This window comes from Mustela nivalis (assembly GCF_964662115.1).
Source record: "Mustela nivalis genome assembly, chromosome: 8".
In the NCBI taxonomy this organism is placed as follows: domain Eukaryota; kingdom Metazoa; phylum Chordata; class Mammalia; order Carnivora; family Mustelidae; genus Mustela; species Mustela nivalis.
Genome location: NC_139027.1, coordinates 34,367,742 through 34,381,463, shown reverse-complemented (window position 1 = coordinate 34,381,463; position 13,722 = coordinate 34,367,742). Strand labels below are relative to the sequence as shown.

At 46.6% G+C, this 13,722-nt stretch overlaps 1 protein-coding gene across 1 annotated transcript in view; it reads right to left on the bottom strand.

Moving 5' to 3' along the window:
- SNRNP200 (small nuclear ribonucleoprotein U5 subunit 200) overlaps nucleotides 1-13,320 on the bottom strand; it is a 30,270-nt gene extending 16,950 nt beyond the window's left edge. The window contains exons 1-15 of the mRNA XM_082743279.1: nucleotides 13,070-13,320; nucleotides 12,409-12,572; nucleotides 10,473-10,644; nucleotides 9,368-9,560; nucleotides 8,830-8,885; nucleotides 6,544-6,642; nucleotides 5,800-5,952; nucleotides 5,593-5,692; nucleotides 5,302-5,438; nucleotides 3,779-3,862; nucleotides 3,513-3,686; nucleotides 3,078-3,215; nucleotides 2,673-2,828; nucleotides 2,277-2,447; nucleotides 112-305 (exon numbers count right to left, since the gene is read on the bottom strand). Of these exons, the coding sequence (XP_082599405.1) occupies nucleotides 112-305; nucleotides 2,277-2,447; nucleotides 2,673-2,828; nucleotides 3,078-3,215; nucleotides 3,513-3,686; nucleotides 3,779-3,862; nucleotides 5,302-5,438; nucleotides 5,593-5,692; nucleotides 5,800-5,952; nucleotides 6,544-6,642; nucleotides 8,830-8,885; nucleotides 9,368-9,560; nucleotides 10,473-10,644; nucleotides 12,409-12,572; nucleotides 13,070-13,114 (2,036 nt within the window). The 5' untranslated portion in view covers nucleotides 13,115-13,320. The remainder of the gene's footprint in view (nucleotides 1-111; nucleotides 306-2,276; nucleotides 2,448-2,672; nucleotides 2,829-3,077; nucleotides 3,216-3,512; nucleotides 3,687-3,778; nucleotides 3,863-5,301; nucleotides 5,439-5,592; nucleotides 5,693-5,799; nucleotides 5,953-6,543; nucleotides 6,643-8,829; nucleotides 8,886-9,367; nucleotides 9,561-10,472; nucleotides 10,645-12,408; nucleotides 12,573-13,069) is intronic.
- Between the last annotated feature and the right edge of the window lie 402 nt (nucleotides 13,321-13,722).

The window sequence follows — 13,722 nt, the reverse complement described above, 5'->3', positions numbered from 1 at the left end:
CATGTTAAAACCCAAAAACCTTCTAATACTCAATCCAACAAAGCTCCTTGAAAAAGGGGAAGGGCAGCAGGAAGGTCACCCTGGTTAAACTTCTCCTGCTTTTTCTCATACCTGTTGTCAAAGTAGAAAAGGCCTTTAGCAGGATCAACACGCAGGAAGGTAGCCACATCTTCATAGTTGGGGAGGGTGGCACTAAGACCAATGAGTCGGACATCCTCCTGGGTCATCTCAATGTTTCGAATGGCCCTGGCCACCAAAGCTTCTAAGACAGGACCTCTGTCATCGTGGAGAAGATGGATCTCATCCTAAGATATGGATGAGGGGGCCACAAATTACCTCTAGAACCAGAAAAATGGAGCCCTCTTTCCAGAGAACAGTCCTGTCTTGTAATATGTACCAGATATGCCCAATAAGGAAGAAAAGGGATCCCAGCAAGAGAAACCCAAAGGGTGAGACAACATTCACTAGGAAATACCCCAGGAAATACCATGCTGTGGCCATTGAGCTGTGTTGCTAGTTTAGTGAAACATATGCTTTAATGCAAGAAAATCTGATGCTTTAGGTCAATGAGCTCACAACTTCAAAGATAAAATTTCTTTACAGAAATGAAGCTTCTGCGCGGACAGTATTTCTATCACACAAGGCTTCACCTCTGCACAGTGATCCCTACTACTCTGTACTTGCAAAAGACATCGTGAATCAAAGGATGAGCTCACATAGCCTAATGCAGTGCTGTTTGAATTTCAGCATGCAGCAGGGCATATCACTAAAAAGTAGATCAAGCCCCAGGGGCTCTGCACTGAGATTCTCTCCCTCCCTCTCCCTCTAGCTCTCCTGGCTCACTCTCTCTCTCAATAAATAAATATCTTTAAAAAAAAAATTATATTTTAGTAGGCGTGGAATGGGGCCAGGTACTCTGCCTGTAACAACACTTTGAACTGGGGTACCTGGGTGGCTCAGTGGGTTAAGCCTCTGCCTTCGGCTCAGGTCATGATCTCAGGGTCCTGGGATTGAGCCCCACATTGGGCTCTCTGCTCAGCAGGGAGCCTGCTTCCCCCCCTCCTCTGCCTACTTGTCATCTCCCTCTCTGTCAAATAACAAAATAAAAAACTTTGAACTAGCAAGGCTCAAAAGCAGGGGCTGGCAATCAATATTTTAGGCTTGTGGGCCATAAAATCTCTGCTACAAACAGAGTTGAACCTTGTACAACACAGAGGGTTAGGGTGCCCCCACATAGTCAAGAATCTACTCATAACTTTCATTCCCCCAAAACTGAATTACAAATAGCCTACCCTTTACCAGAAGTTTTACAATAACATACACAGTTGGCTAACATGTACTTCATATGTGTTATATACTACATTCTTACAACAAAGTATGCTAAAAAAGGTACTTAAAAATATAAAGAAAAAACATTTATAATACAATACTGCATTTACCTTTAAAAAATCAATATACAAGTGGACCCATACAGATCAAGCTTGTGTTATTCAAGAGTCCATTATAGTTAACTTGGGTCAATGCAGCAGAAAAGCAGCTGTAAACCCTATGTAAATAAATGGGTACGGCTGTATTCCAAAACCAGGAGCCAGAGTCAGCCAACCCCTGCTCTAGGATACTGAAAATCAACACGCAGGACCTCCTTCCACTCTCCCAGACAACTTACGGAAACTACACTCAGACTCAAAGTCATTTTTGCCTGTGTGCTTCTGTGTATATGGAACACAATCTCCTGACTCCTTCCTCATTCCCTGAGAATGGATTATTCATTTATAAAGCCTTTAATATCCTGGGAAGACACAATCAGTTATGTCTGTTGACATTCATTTCAAAATACTCCAGACATAAAAAACACATGAGGAACAACATGGCAAATACCATGCACATCCTCAGAAATTCTTCAATTAAGTGCAAATTCTCATTTAATGGTAACAGCAATGCTGACAACAGCTGTCACCATACAGGCTAGTGACTGGAAGAAAGCATGGAAGAAATGGTCAGCACTGAAACCCACCTCAGTTGGTTAAGCATCCCACCCTTGATTTCAGCTCAGGTCACGAGCTCAGGTCATGAGATCCAGACCCACGGTGGGCTCTGGGCTCCGTGGGGTGTCTGCGTGAGATTTTCTCTCCCCCACCCCCACCCCTCCCTGCTCACTTGCTCACTCTCTCAAATGAGTAAATAGATCTTTAAAATAAATAAATAAATAAAAATAATCCCAGGAAACCCTCCTTGACCAGGCCTGGTCTCTACATCCCCAAGTACTCCCTGCTCACCAGAATGATGAGCCGCACAAGCTGCGTGTAGGTGCGCTCCCCACCCTTGCGGGTAATGATGTCCCACTTCTCAGGGGTGCAGACGATGATCTGAGTGGCGCTGATCTCCTCCTTGCACAGCTGGTGGTCACCAGTCAGTTCTGCAACAGTGATGCCATAGGTGGCCAGGCGCTAGGTGGAGGAGAGGCACATCAGGCAAAAAAAGGGGGCCTTGCCATCACACTTTGGGAAGTCTGAGAGGGAGGTACTGGAAGGAGGTATCAACCCAGCAGGGAGATATCAAATGAATTAGACTACAAACACTAAAAACATATATCCGAAACAAATCAAGTTCACATTCAGCAAATGAAGCAGTGATGCCCCAGACCCATCCCCAATACCTCTCCACCGCCTTACCTTTCCGAAACTGCCCACCATCTCCTGCACCAGAGACCGCATGGGAGCGATGTAGATGATCTTGAAGTCATCCACGTTGATAGTGCCGTCCATGTTAATGTGCTTCCCTATCTCTCGGAGCATACACATCAGGGCCACGTTGGTTTTACCCGCACCCTAAGGTGGAAGTCAGGGATGAGAAGGTCTGCTCCCCTGCCCTCACTTCCCAGGCTTATCACCAGAACAGATACAGGAGCATGTCGTGGGAATTATATCTGACCATTTAACATCTCTTCCATCAGAGAAGAAAAAAGTTGGGGCAGGCGAGGGAGGTGCTATGGACGGACATGGGTGAAGACAAACGATCTCGCCACAGAAAACAGACGGCACTTCCTGCCAGAGCAGAGCGGTCAGGGCGATGCTTACAGTAGGTGCGCACAGCAGCAGGTTCTCATCTGTCTCCAGCGCAGCACGGTAGAGTTTACTCTGGATCCGATTCAAGGTTTTGAAGCCCTCGAATCCGGCCTGGGCATACTTGGGCAGCTTCTCCACAGGAAGTAGTTGCTAGAAGAGAGAAACGCTATTCACATCCTGCTGGCAGCACCCTGGCGCAGGCTGTTTCAGGGGGATGGCCAGGACCACACCTCCTGGCACTGCCCCCCCATGGCACTCTCTGCTGATGGAGATTCACTACTGTTCCCCAGACTTGAGATCAAAACACGGAGACCCCTGAAGCAGCTTCCACATCACAGATAAACCATCAATGAGACAAGGCCACATTCTGGCCAGTGGTCTAAAATTAAAATCTAAGCTGGAAGGGAGGTGAAAACTGAAGAAAACGGAGAAGAGCAATTCGCTCACTTCTTCTGAACCGAAGGGCTTGGGCTTCAGAGCAGGCACGTGCACCTCCTCATAGCCCTTGCGCTGACGACGGAAGGACCCATCAGGAAGCTGACAACGTTTATTGGCCATGAAGTGGCTCCCCTGGGTAAAAACCAGGTCCTCCAAGTCCAGAACCTGTCGTGGAGCCAGTGCCTAGGAGTATAAAAAACAAAAACACAAAATGAGCGAGGTGAACAAATGCACTTCCCATCCGGAAGCACCTTGGAAATGACCCTGAGACTTACCTCTCCACCCTGGTCCAGATCCATGGTTTCCAAGTCCGTGTCCATCCGGGACTGACGCACTCGCTCTCTCCGGGACCTTTCCTCCTGCAATGGGAAAGGCAAAAGAACAACAATTCATCACCACTGCAGGTTCTGGTCCCCTTCAGTCCCTGCTTAGCGAAGCCTGATTCACAGGTGCTGACCAGTAAGGTCCAAGACAGAAAGACAGTCCTCTACGTTCAGACACTTGCCACAGGGACAACCAGAATGATGAAAGCAAGTGAATAGCTTTAATGCAGATGGGCCTTCGTGGCTCAGTAGGTTAGGCATCTGATTTCAGCTCAGGTCATAATCTAAGGGTCCTGGGATCAAGCCCCATATCAAGATCCCTACTCAGTGGGGAGTCTGTTGTCTCTCTCAATCTGCCCTTCCCTCCACTCATGGGTGTGCACACTCTCCTCTCTCTCAAATGAAAAAATAAAATCTTAAAAAAAAAAAATTTTCCTGTAAAAAAAAATATATATATATAAAAGGACAGTGCATACTGCAAAGATTTCAAAAGTAGATGTTCAACAATTCAGCATCAAGGACTAACACTTGGGGCACCTGGATGGCTCAGTGGGTTAAAGCCTCTGCCTTTGGCTCAGGTCATGATCCCAGGGTCCTGGGATCGAGCCCTGCATCGGACTCTCTGCTCGGGGGGCAGGGAGTCTGCTTCCCCTCCTCTCTCTGCCTGCCTCTCTGCCTACTTGTGATCTCTGTCTGTCAAATAAATTAATAAAATCTTTACAAAAAAAGGGGGGGAAGCGGGGGCTAACCCTAAGGGTAGAAGTGTGGGTTCTGTGTTCAGCCAACATACGGGTTCTATCCCTGCATTTTCAGTAGATACCATGATTTACTGTGTAAACCGTGAAGGGCCCCTGGTGCTGGTGAAGACAACAGGCAGCCGGCTGACTCTTGACCACACCAATGTGAGTGTGTTAATTCTAATTTCTACCAGTGACAAACCTCAAAGAATTCAGAGAAATACTTTACTTCTTCAACCCACCCCCAACTTTTTAAGATTTTATTTGAGAGAGAGGATGCACATAGAACAAGAGAGAGAGAGAGAGAGAGCACGCAAGCAGGGTGGGGGAGAGGGCAGAGGGAAAAGCCGACTCCCCATTGAGTGGCATTCCATCCCAGGACCCCGGGATCATGACCCGAGCCAAAGGCAGGCACTTAATGACTGAGCCACCCTGGCACCCCTCAACATCGCGTTGTAATAGGAATTCAGCTTTACGCTACAATTTTTCTGAGAGAGAGCGTGCATGAGTGAAAGGGGCAGAAGGAGGGAAAGTCCCAAACAGGCGCCACACTCAACTTAGAGCCCGACATGGGTCTCGATCTCAAGGAGGAGCATGACCTGAGAAGAAATCGAGTCAGACACTCAATCAACTGAGAAATCCAGGTACTCCTAAGCTACAATCTTCTAACTGATGCCTCTTTTCCAAAGCAAACACTCTAGCTCGGGAATCAGGCAGATAAACCAACCCAGGTCTTACCCGGATCAGATCCTCCTTTTCAGTCTCGTGGAGCTGGTAGAGGAACTTGGAGAGCTCTGGATCAGCTTCCATCTTTCCCATGATCCTTTCCTTTTCGGCTTCACTCTGTGCACTGGCCAGTAAGGTACAGTATAAAACTGCCAACAGCAAAGGAAGAAAGGGAAGGTGAACAGGAGGGGCTGCGGTAGAAAGCAAGCTAACAAAAACAGGCGCCGAAGCTATGGAAGTTAAGCGTCTCCTTCACACACACACATTACATACGTGCTCCAGAAAGGACCACTGTATACTCACTCATCATCCTGTGCTGTCGCAACACTTTAATAAAATCGAACGTGTTGAAACCAAGGAGCAGAACCAGCTGGTTCTCACACTCCCGATCATCACTGGCCGTCTGCAGAGAGAAGGTAATGCCACTAGTAACAGCGCAGCCATCTGCCTCATCCACTGTCCCATCTGCTGAAACACCTACATGAGCACAAAACAACATCTTGGCCGTACCTTCAAGATCTCCAACACTTCATCTGCCTTCTTCTGTGACACAATGGCATCATCATAGAAGCGACTGAGCTGCCGCTGTAGCCAAAATGCATCAATATCCCGAGGGTGCAAATCCTTCTTCTTGGAACTCATCAGTTCCCCTGAGGCTACAAGCTACGGAAGTAACCGGGTCGTTAGCTCACACCATGTCTCCGTCTGCCCAACTGCTCTCACATAATCCTGCAACAAAATTCCCCTTGCCACCCAGAGCCTACCAGCCGTTTGAGGACTTCCCAGAATTAAAATCAAAAACAAAAAACAAAACCCTGTTATATCGAGTTCAGAAGCATACCAAACTAACATTTCATCAACACATGCCTTTGGGAAGAATGAGTGACTGAAATCTTAATAAAATCAAGACACTGAAAAGTTTATTAAGGGGGCACCTGGGTGGCTCAGTCACTGCGCATCTGCCTTTAGCTCAAGTCATGATCCCAGTATCCTGGGATCAAAGCCCCATATCAGGCTCCCTGCTTGGCAGGAAGCCTGCTTCTCCTTCCCCCACTCCCCACTTGTGTTCCCCCTCTTGCTGTATCTCTGTCAAATATATAAATAAAATTAAAAAAAAAAAAAAAGTTTAATATGGCTCCTATAAAAGGTTACCTTGGTAAGTTAGTATATAACAGGACCTAAGTAGGAGAAACAAACCCTACACCCAGAAATCGCCTAGCCTTGCAGCAAAGGGCAAGGAAGAGCCGTACTTACGTTAGCCGAAAGGGTGCAACGCACCACAGCCTCGTCCCCTTCCATGTCATCATCAGACGCCTCTTCTCGAACCTCTCCGTACACATCTTCATCACCTTCCTACAAAAATAGCCCAACACCAATTCATGATTTGGAGGTGACCCTAACATCACCACAGACCCTCTCCCTTGAGTTCCTTAAAATTAGCTCCATGGCTGGAATAATGGCTCTTGGGGGAAACCAATAGCTTCCCGGAGGCAGGGTCAGCCTTATTCCAGAGTACACGTAACTGAATGATCTCACTACTCTAAGTCCCCTTGGCACGGGTTCACGAGATGCTTCTACCCTCTCTTCTGCCTCTCCCCTTAGGCTGCCACAGTGGCAACCAACTGGATCACGGTCTCTCTCGTATACGCACATTCAATAAATGAAAAAAAAAACAGAGCTATCAACTAACAGGAGAGAAGAACAATAAAGAAACTACGCTTGGGAAAACACACAGTGATCCAGAGATGTGGAGACCACTTAGCTCGCTCTCCACTGTCTTTACTCACACTCTCTCACACTGTAAGTACTCAGTACTTAGCATAGGATCGGGTTACAAAGAGGTACTTAATTAGAAAACATCTGATAAATGAATGAATGCTACAAGTGAAACACTCCCCTGTAGTTTGTTACCACTTTATTTTTAAGTTTTAAGTAACCTGAACCCAATGTGGGGCCCAAACTTAAAACCCTAATATCCAGAGTCACAAGCTCTACTGACTGCACCAGCCAGGCATCCCTAGTTAACTGGATTTTATGATTTTAAATAACAAACAAACCTGGAGCACATGCAACTCTTGATCTCAGGGTTATGAATTCGAGCCCCATGCTGGGTGCAGAGATTACATAAACAGAAACTAACAAAAAAAAAATCCTATCATGGCACCTGGGTAGTGCACAACCAACTCTTGATTTCAGCTCCAGTCATGATCTTGAGGGTCCTGGGATCAAGCACTAGGTCAGGCTCTGCACTCAGCATGGAGTCTGCTTGACATTAACTCTCCCTCTCCCTCTGCCCTCCCACTCATGCTCTCGCTCTTTTTAAAAAAAAATAAATAAATCTTTAAAAAATAATCCTATTAACTACACTGCAGGAAGCAGCTTAGCAGTCATCCACTTCAGGCATCTTATTTAGCAGATGGAGGAGGAACATGCAAAATGACCTGCCTGAGATACAGGGCCAAACTTCAGATCTCATGGCTCCCAGCTGGGGGCTCTTTCCTCTGACTCTCTTGTGCTACCCCTGCTTCTGGTCTTACTCAGTATATGAGATTTTGAGGCCAGCACCTTACCTGAGCCAAACTTGCCCACTGAGAACCATAAAGCAACTCTGAAAATTTTTTCAAGGGTCCCACTTGTACCTATTTAGTTATATTCAAGAATTCTGATGAGCTGGTAAATTTTATCGGTGCTACAACTATTACTTAGACAGCCATGAGTAACAGGCCCTGGGCCAATGTGCATGGTTTAGCAACTGGCAGCAGGACACAATACTGAAAGTGGAAAATTCTCACAGTAAGACTGAAATGGAATAAAACATAGTGGTGTACACCCTTGATGAAGGTATACAATGTACTTTTTGTCTTTTTGCTGATCCACTTGGTTGGTTTTAAAGTATTGTTATGTTTACATTTATAAGCATAAATTTGCTTTATAAATCCCTAAAGATAACCATAGCAAATTTTTAGCAGAATAACATTTATGGGGTGCCTGGGCGGCTCAGTTGTTAAGCGTCTGCCTTCTGCTCAGATCACGATCCCAAGGTCCTGGGATCAAGCCCCGAAACAGGCTCCCTGATCAGCAGGAAACCTGCTTCTCCCTCTCCCAGTCCCCCTGTTTGTTTTCCCTTTCTCGCTATGTCTCTGTCAAATAAATAAATAAAACCTTAAAAAAAAAAAAAAAAAAAGTAGTATTTATGCCCAAAGCTGACACCCATACAAGACCATAAAAATTTATCTGGCTTAGGGCGCCTGGGTGGCTCAGTGGGTTGGGCCGCTGCCTTCGGCTCAGGTCATGATCTCGGGGTCCTGGGATCGAGTCCCGCATCGGGCTCTCTGCTGGGCAGAGAGCCTGCTTCCCTCTCTCTCTCTCTGCCTGCCTCTCCATCTACTTGTGATTTCTCTCTGTCAAATAAATAAATAAAATCTTTAAAAAAAAAAAAAAAATTTATCTGGCTTAAGCTAGGGAGCTTCTTTACGCCAGAAGTAGTCCCCTCACCTTAACAATATAACCGACAATGGATCGGTTTGCTTTATCACTCACCTCCTCATCAGACTCAAACTGAACATTCACACCATATGTCTCATCAATATTGTCATCTGCAACAATAAGGGATTAGAAAAAAACAATAATAAATTAGTGAAATGAGGCACTAGGGAGCTAATTCCTCCCCAACTACCTGACCTACCCAGCCTCACTACATATCTATGGTCTCAGGACCCAGAGATGAAGACACTTAACATAAGAGAGTCATTCATACTGCCACCACTAAGGCCTTCTCTAACCCACCAACCCTGGACACAGCCTCACACAGCTTGAACCACCTGAGCACACCCCACCCCCACCTCCACATAGGCTCTGCCTACGTTTTCCCCTAGGTTCTATACAAAAGGTCTTAAGACTAAGAAACAGCTGTTACAATCTATGGACTTGGATTCATAGATCACAAGTTCTCAAACACCCAACAAGTTATGGGAACTCAAGGACACATTCAGAGGTTTTAATGATTGAGGCTTGAAAATCAAGTTTAGAGATCAAAAGCAACCACTTAATATGATAAGGACATAAAGAGCTCAGTTACCCATATTCTGGATTTCCTTGTCTCCACCATAGTCTGTGATCTTTTTGCCCAAGTTCACTAGCACATGGTATCTGGTATCATCTGTCTGACCCAACAGCAGGTCTATCTCCTTTCTTCTTTCCTTGTCCCGAAGCTTTTCATTCTTTAGAACAGCTAGAACTTCATCAGCTGCCCCACAAAGGATATCACGTGGCTGGCGGCAAAAAAAAAAAATAATTTAGAACAAGACACAGAACATCCCTGGCCAGCTTTATGTAACAACGGGCTATAAAGACCCACACCTCTTTAAAACCTGAATACATGTTCTGACCATTTTCATTACTATTAATTAAAAAACGCAACAACTGGGGTGCCTGGGTGGCTCAGTAGGTTAAAGCCTCTGCCTTTGGCTCAGGTCATGATCCCAGGGTCCTGGGATTGAGCCCCGCATTGGTCTCTCTGCTCAGCAGGGAGCCTGCTTCCTCTTCTCTCTCTGCCTGCCTCTCTGCCTACTTGTGATCTCCGGCTATCAAATAAATAAATAAATAAAATCTTTAAAACAAAAACAAAAAAACAACGCAATAACTGTAGGAAAACCCATCTGTTTTTAAAAAGATTAGGTAGGTGGATTTTAAAAGATTAGGACCCGCTTCCATAACAGTCTGGCGCCTTTCTCCAGGGGACAGAGATACTGCTCAGTGTTCCTCCAGCCCATCAAACTTTTGGTAATTCTTCATCCTCACCAGAGCCTCTGAGACTTATAAAGACCCTTAATCTAATCCCACATGTATAAGGATCAAGAGCAGGGATTCCGGATAGAGAACACCCAGGCTCATACGGTGGCCCTGCCAAATACTACCTCTGTGATGTGGGAAAATTACCCAACTATTCCTTGCCTCTTATCTCTCATTGATAAAATGGAAAATGAGTATTAATTGCACCTAGTCACAGAGCTAACGTGAGGACTGAAAGCAAGTACAAAAGGTGAATGCTCACTAAATATCAGCGACTTCTACAAACTGCTATGGCCCACACAGAAAAATCCACAGACAAGGTTCTTCTGGTACCTCCCCACTGTGACTCTCTCCCTCTCAAAAAACACAGCTTCACCCTCTGGCTTCCTCACCTGGTCTCCAAGGGCAGCCTGGATGAAGCTGAGCAGCACCTCATAGGTCTCCCGGGTCTCTTTAGTCTTGGGCTTATAGATGATGCCCACCATCTCATCGATGCCCTCAGACAGCAGGGTATAACCCTTCATCTTGTTAATGTCATGTCGGTCCTCATCACGCTTTCTTCGCCTAATGAACACATGATGTTTAACAAGCACAACCTACATCCCAAAAGCAAAACTAAATCAAGCCTACCCTCTTCTCCTCAGCTTCATGGCACACAGGTAATATTTAAAAACATAAATCTGGGGTACCCGGGTGGCTCAGTGGGTTAAGCCTCTGCCTTTGGCTCAGGTCATGATCTTAGGGTCCTGGGACCGAGCCCCGCATGGAGCTCTCTGCTCAGAAGGGTGCCTGCTTTCCCCCTCTCTCTGCCTGCCTCTCGGCCTACTTGTGATATCTATCAGATAAATAAATAAAATCTTTTTTTTAAGATCTTATTTATTTATTTGACAGAGCGATCACAAATAGGCCGAGAGGCAGGCAGAGAGGAAGAAGCAGGCTCCCCACTGAGCAGAGAGCCCGAGCAGAGAGCAGAGGCTTTAACCCACTTTAACCCACTGAGCCACCCAGGTGCCCCAAATAAATAAAATCTTAAAAACAAAACAAAACAAAGAAACCATGAAGAGGGAAGAGGGAGACAGAGACTCCCCACTGAGCAGGGAGCCCAATATGGGACTTGATCCCAGGACCCCAGGATCATGACCCAAGCCAAAGGCAGATGTTCAACCGAGCCACCGAGGTGTCCCTCCACTAGGCCATCTTTATGGGAACACAGTAGTAGCAGGAAGGGAATCCTTTGTTATTCTCTTTAGATGCAATAAACGTTGCAATGAGATAGCCTCCTCATTCATTTGAAAAAGGACCCCTTGTTACTTGGCATGACAACACTATTTAATCGAATTTCGACTTGCCACCTTTCACATACATTTTCTTTTTCCAGCCAGAGAAAGAGGCTCCAAAAGAATCTACTGCCATTGATTCCCAACAAATTGTAACAAACCTGGAAAGGAAGCCATAATCTGCAAAGTGGAGAACCAGTGACGTATTAACTCATTCTAAATATATCTAATCAAGGGGGCCTGGCTGGCTCAGTCGAAAGAGCAAACAACTCGATCCGGGAGTTGTGGGTTCAAGCCCCACGCTGCAGAAATTACTTAAAAATAAAATCTTAAAACAAACAAACCCAAATATAACTAATTAAAACTGGGCCTACCAATATTTTGAGACTTCATCATGGGAGGAAAGAGACAAAGATATCAGGGATTTCAAAATATAAGGATCAAGTAAAGTTCAATGACCATTTCAGTTTTGAAATATAGCCCCCAAAAAGAAAAAAAAAAAAAACACAAAACACAACAAAAACAAAAAAACAACCTGTCTTTCATATTATGGATACTTCAGTATTAGTCCACACCAATGAAAGCAGAAGTGGGCAACATCAGAGGAAAGAAGCAGGGGTGGGAAGTTTATAATGGAAGAAAAAGAGTTAATGAGACAGGGAAAATACCATGGAAAAAAATTAAGATCTCCCTAAGGATCAGAAACATTTATATTAGAAAAAGGTCTAAAAGTTGTTTTCTCAGGGCGCCTGGGTGGCTCAGTTGGTTAAACGTCCGACTTTTGATTTTGGCTCAGGTCATGATCTCAGAGTGGTGGATCATGCCCTGAGTTGGCTATTGCTCAGCAGGGAACGTGTCTGTCCCTCTCCCTCTGCTCCTACCCTTGCTCTGTCTCCTAAATATATAAATAAATAAATAAAATCATTATAAGAGTTGTTTTCTCACTTCAGTACTCATCTTGCACTAAACATTTTGGCAAAAACACTGCTCAAATGCTCAAGAAGAGTTGGATTTTGTATCCCCCCAAAATCATTTTCTTCTTGATACTCACTTGGCTCTTCTTTCCTCCTGCATCTGTGGTTTGGTCCGTTGAGCCTTATCTCCCATCCGGGTGCCCTCCAACTTCCCAACCAGGGACAGCACCTCTCCCGTGGGTTCATCCCGCCGGGTCCGATCAATGAGAGAGCGGTCAGCTTGGAGGACAAGATTCGAGTTCTGAAAAGATCACAATGTTATCCAAGTACTGACAGGAGTAGGGCCACTTCCTGTATCACAGGAATACGACTTGATAATATCAAAATTAGTAAGAACTGCAGCAACTAAGTGCTGATAAGCACTTCCTTAAGATGGAAGAGCGCCACACAACTGCGCACGAGAAAAGAGAGATCAAATCAACTGAACGATCCTGGCTCCTAACACTGCCCGCGATAACCCACACCTGGGAAAAGTGTTGGCACGCTGGGGGTGACACAAAAGGGGCGGGTATGGAGCCGAGGGGACAGGGAACAAACACTCCTAGCAGAGCTCTTAGCCTATCCCTCCCGCCCTAGTCCCTACAGGGGTTATTCATGTCGCCATGTACCCCCACCTTCTCCCGGATCTGATTTCGACTCCGTTTTCGTGGTTCACCTGCAGGCCTTCAGACTAGAACCTCCGCCTCCCGCTCCCCAGTGGGTTTCCTAGCTTGGGTCGTTCCCCGAGCCCACACGCACCGCCTTGTACTCGTACTGCAGGCTACGGGCGGTCACATCCGCCATGGCGGCGGCTGTTCGGGGATCTCAGAGTCCGCTCCCTTCACCGCAAGCTACCAAAACCGTTGCAGCCCGCTCTGCCGCAACAACGCAGGATGGACGCACAGGAGAGGGAAAGAGACGAGCCCCTTCCGCTTCCGGGTCGCACGCCTGAAGCGTGAGTGGGGCGTGTCTCCGGTGAACGTTCAGAGCTGACCCGCGGCCTTCTGGGTGGGGTGGGCGGGGCCGAGGCGCCCAGATCCGCGAATCCGGTCACCCCCGACTCGGGTTCTGGCCACTTCTTGCGACTTCAGGCCCACCGCGGATAGGCTGTCTCCGCGATACTACTTCCCGGAGCCCTCACATCAGAGCGAAACGTCCTCCTGCTTAGCCCCCTCTCCTCGCCCAAGAGCTTTTCTACCTGCTTCTTCCTCACTGGCCACCGTCCCGTGTGAGCTGTGCTGGCGAGGGGTGGCAGTCCGCTCCTTTTCCAGCTGAGGAACCCGAAGCACCCACCCAGCGAGAGATTTAAGAGTGTGTTTGTGGGGGTGGGGGGCGCCTGGGTGGCTCATTGGGTTAAGCCGCTGCCTTTGGCTCAGATCATGATCTCAGGGTCCTGGGATCGAGTCCCGCAT